Source organism: Nannobrachium achirus, assembly GCF_963921795.1.
Source record: "Nannobrachium achirus genome assembly, chromosome: 13".
Classification (NCBI taxonomy): domain Eukaryota; kingdom Metazoa; phylum Chordata; class Actinopteri; order Myctophiformes; family Myctophidae; genus Nannobrachium; species Nannobrachium achirus.
The window spans coordinates 53,716,518-53,722,873 of NC_137833.1; the positions used below are offsets into that span (position 1 = coordinate 53,716,518).

Consider the following 6,356-nt stretch of genomic DNA (forward strand, 5'->3'; position numbering starts at 1 on the left):
GGTCACCTCTGTGCCTAAAGCTTGTGCGTTCTGCCCCCAGGATGAGGTCACCTCTGTGCCTAAAGCTTGTGCGTTCTGTCCCCCAGGATGAGGTCACCTCTGTGCCCAAAGCTTGTGCGTTCTGTCCCCCAGGATGAGGTCACCTCTGTGCCTAAAGCTTGTGTGTTCTGTCCCCCAGGATGAGGTCACCTCTGTGCCCAAAGCTTGTGCGTTCTGCCCCCAGGATGAGGTCACCTCTGTGCCCAAAGCTTGTGTGTTCTGTCCTCCAGGATGAGGTCACCTCTGTGCCTAAAGCTTGTGTGTTCTGCCCCCCAGGATGAGGTCACCTCTGTGCCTAAAGCTTGTGCGTTCTGCCCCCAGGATGAGGTCACCTCTGTGCCCAAAGCTTGTGTGTTCTGTCCTCCAGGATGAGGTCACCTCTGTGCCTAAAGCTTGTGTGTTCTGCCCCCAGGATGAGGTCACCTCTGTGCCTAAAGCTTGTGCGTTCTGCCCCCAGGATGAGGTCACCTCTGTGCCCAAAGCTTGTGTGTTCTGTCCTCCAGGATGAGGTCACCTCTGTGCCTAAAGCTTGTGTGTTCTGCCCCCCAGGATGAGGTCACCTCTGTGCCTAAAGCTTGTGCGTTCTGCCCCCAGGATGAGGTCACCTCTGTGCCTAAAGCTTGTGTGTTCTGCCCCCCAGGATGAGGTCACCTCTGTGCCTAAAGCTTGTGTGTTCTGTCCCCCAGGACGAGGTCACCTCTGTGCCTAAAGCTTGTGCGTTCTGTCCCCCAGGACGAGGTCACCTCTGTGCCTAAAGCTTGTGTGTTCTGTCCTCCAGGATGAGGTCACCTCTGTGCCTAAAGCTTGTGTGTTCTGCCCCCCAGGATGAGGTCACCTCTGTGCCTAAAGCTTGTGCGTTCTGCCCCCAGGATGAGGTCACCTCTGTGCCTAAAGCTTGTGTGTTCTGTCCCCCAGGACGAGGTCACCTCTGTGCCTAAAGCTTGTGCGTTCTGTCCCCCAGGACGAGGTCACCTCTGTGCCTAAAGCTTGTGTGTTCTGTCCCCCAGGATGAGGTCACCTCTGTGCCCAAAGCTTGTGTGTTCTGTCCTCCAGGATGAGGTCACCTCTGTGCCTAAAGCTTGTGTGTTCTGCCCCCCAGGATGAGGTCACCTCTGTGCCTAAAGCTTGTGCGTTCTGCCCCCAGGATGAGGTCACCTCTGTGCCTAAAGCTTGTGTGTTCTGCCCCCCAGGACGAGGTCACCTCTGTGCCTAAAGCTTGTGCGTTCTGCCCCCAGGATGAGGTCACCTCTGTGCCTAAAGCTTGTGCGTTCTGCCCCCAGGATGAGGTCACCTCTGTGCCCAAAGCTTGTGCGTTCTGTCCCCCAGGATGAGGTCACCTCTGTGCCCAAAGCTTGTGCGTTCTGTCCCCCAGGATGAGGTCACCTCTGTGCCTAAAGCTTGTGTGTTCTGTCCCCCAGGATGAGGTCACCTCTGTGCCCAAAGCTTGTGCGTTCTGCCCCCAGGATGAGGTCACCTCTGTGCCCAAAGCTTGTGTGTTCTGTCCTCCAGGATGAGGTCACCTCTGTGCCTAAAGCTTGTGTGTTCTGCCCCCCAGGATGAGGTCACCTCTGTGCCTAAAGCTTGTGCGTTCTGCCCCCAGGATGAGGTCACCTCTGTGCCCAAAGCTTGTGTGTTCTGTCCTCCAGGATGAGGTCACCTCTGTGCCTAAAGCTTGTGTGTTCTGCCCCCCAGGATGAGGTCACCTCTGTGCCTAAAGCTTGTGCGTTCTGCCCCCAGGATGAGGTCACCTCTGTGCCCAAAGCTTGTGTGTTCTGTCCTCCAGGATGAGGTCACCTCTGTGCCTAAAGCTTGTGTGTTCTGCCCCCCAGGATGAGGTCACCTCTGTGCCTAAAGCTTGTGCGTTCTGCCCCCAGGATGAGGTCACCTCTGTGCCTAAAGCTTGTGTGTTCTGCCCCCCAGGATGAGGTCACCTCTGTGCCTAAAGCTTGTGTGTTCTGTCCCCCAGGACGAGGTCACCTCTGTGCCTAAAGCTTGTGCGTTCTGTCCCCCAGGACGAGGTCACCTCTGTGCCTAAAGCTTGTGTGTTCTGTCCTCCAGGATGAGGTCACCTCTGTGCCTAAAGCTTGTGTGTTCTGCCCCCCAGGATGAGGTCACCTCTGTGCCTAAAGCTTGTGCGTTCTGCCCCCAGGATGAGGTCACCTCTGTGCCTAAAGCTTGTGTGTTCTGTCCCCCAGGACGAGGTCACCTCTGTGCCTAAAGCTTGTGCGTTCTGTCCCCCAGGACGAGGTCACCTCTGTGCCTAAAGCTTGTGTGTTCTGTCCCCCAGGATGAGGTCACCTCTGTGCCCAAAGCTTGTGTGTTCTGTCCTCCAGGATGAGGTCACCTCTGTGCCTAAAGCTTGTGTGTTCTGCCCCCCAGGATGAGGTCACCTCTGTGCCTAAAGCTTGTGCGTTCTGCCCCCAGGATGAGGTCACCTCTGTGCCTAAAGCTTGTGTGTTCTGCCCCCCAGGACGAGGTCACCTCTGTGCCTAAAGCTTGTGCGTTCTGCCCCCAGGATGAGGTCACCTCTGTGCCTAAAGCTTGTGCGTTCTGCCCCCAGGATGAGGTCACCTCTGTGCCTAAAGCTTGTGCGTTCTGTCCCCCAGGATGAGGTCACCTCTGTGCCCAAAGCTTGTGCGTTCTGTCCCCCAGGATGAGGTCACCTCTGTGCCTAAAGCTTGTGCGTTCTGCCCCCAGGATGAGGTCACCTCTGTGCCCAAAGCTTGTGCGTTCTGTCCCCCAGGATGAGGTCACCTCTGTGCCCAAAGCTTGTGTGTTCTGTCCTCCAGGATGAGGTCACCTCTGTGCCCAAAGCTTGTGTGTTCTGTCCTCCAGGATGAGGTCACCTCTGTGCCTAAAGCTTGTGCGTTCTGCCCCCCAGGATGAGGTCACCTCTGTGCCCAAAGCTTGTGCGTTCTGTCCTCCAGGATGAGGTCACCTCTGTGCCTAAAGCTTGTGTGTTCTGTCCCCCAGGATGAGGTCACCTCTGTGCCTAAAGCTTGTGCGTTCTGTCCCCCAGGATGAGGTCACCTCTGTGCCTAAAGCTTATGCGTTCTGCCCCCCAGGATGAGGTCACCTCTGTGCCCAAAGCTTGTGTGTTCTGTCCTCCAGGATGAGGTCACCTCTGTGCCTAAAGCTTGTGCGTTCTGTCCTCCAGGATGAGGTCACCTCTGTGCCTAAAGCTTGTGCGTTCTGTCCTCCAGGATGAGGTCACCTCTGTGCCTAAAGCTTGTGCGTTCTGTCCTCCAGGATGAGTTCACCTCTGTGCCTAAAGCTTGTGTGTTCTGTCCTCCAGGATGAGGTCACCTCTGTGCCTAAAGCTTGTGTGTTCTGTCCTCCAGGATGAGGTCACCTCTGTGCCTAAAGCTTGTGTGTTCTGTCCTCCAGGATGAGGTCACCTCTGTGCCTAAAGCTAGTGTGTTCTGTCCCCCAGGACGAGGTCACCTCTGTGCCTAAAGCTTGTGTGTTCTGTCCCCCAGGACGAGGTCACCTCTGTGCCTAAAGCTTGTGTGTTCTGTCCCCCAGGACGAGGTCACCTCTGTGCCTAAAGCTTCCAAGAAGCCCTCTGGTCAGACCCCGGAGGGCAGCCTGTTTGACAAGAAGCCCTCGGTGGACGCCAGCCTGTTTGACGACAACGTGGACATCTTCGCTGACCTGACGCCCACCTCAAAACCAAAAGACAAGGCCAAGAAGAAGATGGAGACCAAGTCCATATTCGACGACGACATGGGTAAGTAATAATAGCCTGGAAACCAGACGAATCTGCCATAGCCAGGGGCATCACAAGGGGGGGTGGGGGGTGGGGGAGTGGGACTGAGTTACCAGGGCCCAAGGTGGAGGGGCCTTAATTATTTTATACTTTAGCTATTGAAAAATAGCAGATAATTATACAAGCTCACAGCATGGCACAGAGTGCCGCACTGCAAGCTTGTAGATCTGTTCTTTTTGAAAAGTCGCAAAAAGTGTGCAAATATTTGAATAGATGTATTTTTTTAACCGGACATTTTTAACTCAAATTTTGCTGGGGGGTCCCTGGAACTAAATATTTTGAGATAGGGGTCCGTGGCCAAATACATATCATTTTGGGGGTCCTTCACATGAAAAGGTTTGAGCACCACTGACATAGAAACATACTGTAGGTTTTTCAAAAAACCTTAGAAGGATTTGAAATATTCAAAGACACAAATGTTCACGATTTTCCAAAAATAGCAGTATATCTGCAAATTTTCAATAGTTAAAACACAAAATAATTGTGCGGGGGCCCGCAGTGAATCCTTGTACCCAGGGCCCAGAATTTGGTGCGACGCTCCTGGCCATAGCAAAAAAAAAGGCAGGATTCTGAATTGTCCACAGCCCACCCAACAAGACAAAGAGAGAGTAAACGGAAATTGGGCCATCTAATATTACATGAAGATAAAGTTGAAAATGGGTGCTCCTTTAATACGTCATGGAAGTTTTTTTGACAGAATATTTCATGTTCATTTTGTCCCCAAAGATGACATCTTCTCAGTAAAACCGGCGACAAAGGCACCCAGCAAGTCCAAGAAAACCCCGCCGTCGCAGGACACGAGCGCAGCCGAGGATCCGGGCAGCATATTCGACGACCCGCTGAACGCGCTCGGTGGGAACTGAACAGTTTTCCATCACCCAGATTTGTACAATAATTATTATTGTGCATTAAAAATGCTTTTTTTGTCATTTCAAAGACAGAAGGATCGAAGGACCAAGGATAACACTGTTGATATAATATTTATATGAAATACTGTGGCTTATTCTTGTGAGGAAAATCGAAAGGAGCAAAATAAATGAAAGTGATTTCGATCAGCTTCCAAACAAAAGAATCATCTCAAGAGTAACAGATCAGAATATAGAGCAGTTATTAATTACTGTGTCTTTATTTAACACACATGATAGCACTTTATAAGCATTCTACATGCTTACCCTCGAGGCCTGCAGACATTATAACAGTAAATGATTATTTCACATGCTCTTTATTAGTCCTTTTTGGCTCTTTTTGCCACTCTGAGATTCCATGTCTTTAGTTCTGTGCCATATCGTCTGATGATTGATCGATACTGTTTAATTACTGAGTTTAGGCATTTTGACAATGTTTTTATTAATATGAACTTCATCCATTTCTTAACTTGGCTGTGACGAAAAGGAAGATTGTTTTTAAGTAAAAAAAAGAAAAAAAAAGAAACATATTTTATCCTATCTGAAGCGTGTGGTTATTTAAAATGAATCTGTTTTAAAGTGACTTTTAAAGAAAACATGTATGTGCCACTGGAAGGTCTCCTTCCAGTGGCACATAAGGAGTTCCTACCTCCTTAGGGTCGATTCATACTCCACTTTTAAAGCCTAATGTATTTCAGTTCGGCTCTGTCTAAACTATGATATGGCGTCATTCGGAGCCGAATTAATGACGTTACCCGCCCCCCGATCCTCTGAACGACGCCATATCATAGTTTAGACAGAGCCGAACCGAAATAAATTAGGCTCTAAAAGTGGAGTATGAATTGACCCTTTGGGAGAAGCTCGGGAAGAATCCGTACTAGTAAAAGTAATGATAAAGGACTCTTTCATTTTGATGGTATACTATACAGCAGGGTTCCCCAATAGGCGGCCCGCGGGCCATTTGCGGCCCGCGGGGGGCTACTGTCTGGCCCCCACCAACCCCAGTAATAATGGTGGTATAAGAGCAGCAACAACACGTTGTCGTTGTCGGGTGGAAATCTCGCATCTCCAAATGTGTACGTTCTTTCGCAAATCATACAAGGCCGTCGCACAAAAGTAGTGAAAACAGCCGATCTACAAGCACACAACGCTTCGCGGTCACTAGTTTAAATCATTTTTAAAATGATAAATTCAAAACGGTTTTGGACAAACAAGATTTTCACCCGACAACGACGAATACTGTCGCTGGAGTAGCGGGAACGCCACCGTCGCCCCTTGCAATGTTGTGGCCCTCGGCTTGGTACCCTAGACATAATTCGGCCCTTGGGGAAAACTAAATGGGGAACCTTGCTATACAGTATATTCATTATGGCAGCATGATGAAATGAAATCTATAGAGTGTGCTGTGTATATCGTTGCAGCCAGTTGGGCACCAACCTCTTATCTCCATATTTCTCTCGTATAAACTAACTTTTAGTTTTTTTTAAAATTAATTAATTAACGCCCGACTTCATCATACTACTTCAGCATCACACAAGTAGCAAAAGTTGCAGATCTACAAGCTAGCTCGAGCTTGTGGATCAGCTACTTTTGCTCCTTTTTGAATTTGAATCCTGAAAAGTCACGGTTTTGGACATATAATC

General features: G+C 50.0%; 1 protein-coding gene across 7 annotated transcripts in view; it reads left to right on the top strand.

Moving 5' to 3' along the window:
- Positions 1 to 5,155, top strand: part of washc2c (WASH complex subunit 2C) — a 47,776-nt gene extending 42,621 nt beyond the window's left edge. For all 7 annotated transcript variants that reach the window (XM_080740956.1, XM_080740960.1, XM_080740959.1 and 4 more), the window contains exons 32-33: positions 3,565 to 3,769; positions 4,535 to 5,155. In XM_080740956.1, coding sequence (XP_080597082.1) covers positions 3,565 to 3,769; positions 4,535 to 4,671 — 342 coding nt within the window. In that variant the 3' untranslated portion in view covers positions 4,672 to 5,155. The remainder of the gene's footprint in view (positions 1 to 3,564; positions 3,770 to 4,534) is intronic.
- Positions 5,156 to 6,356: the final 1,201 nt, after the last annotated feature.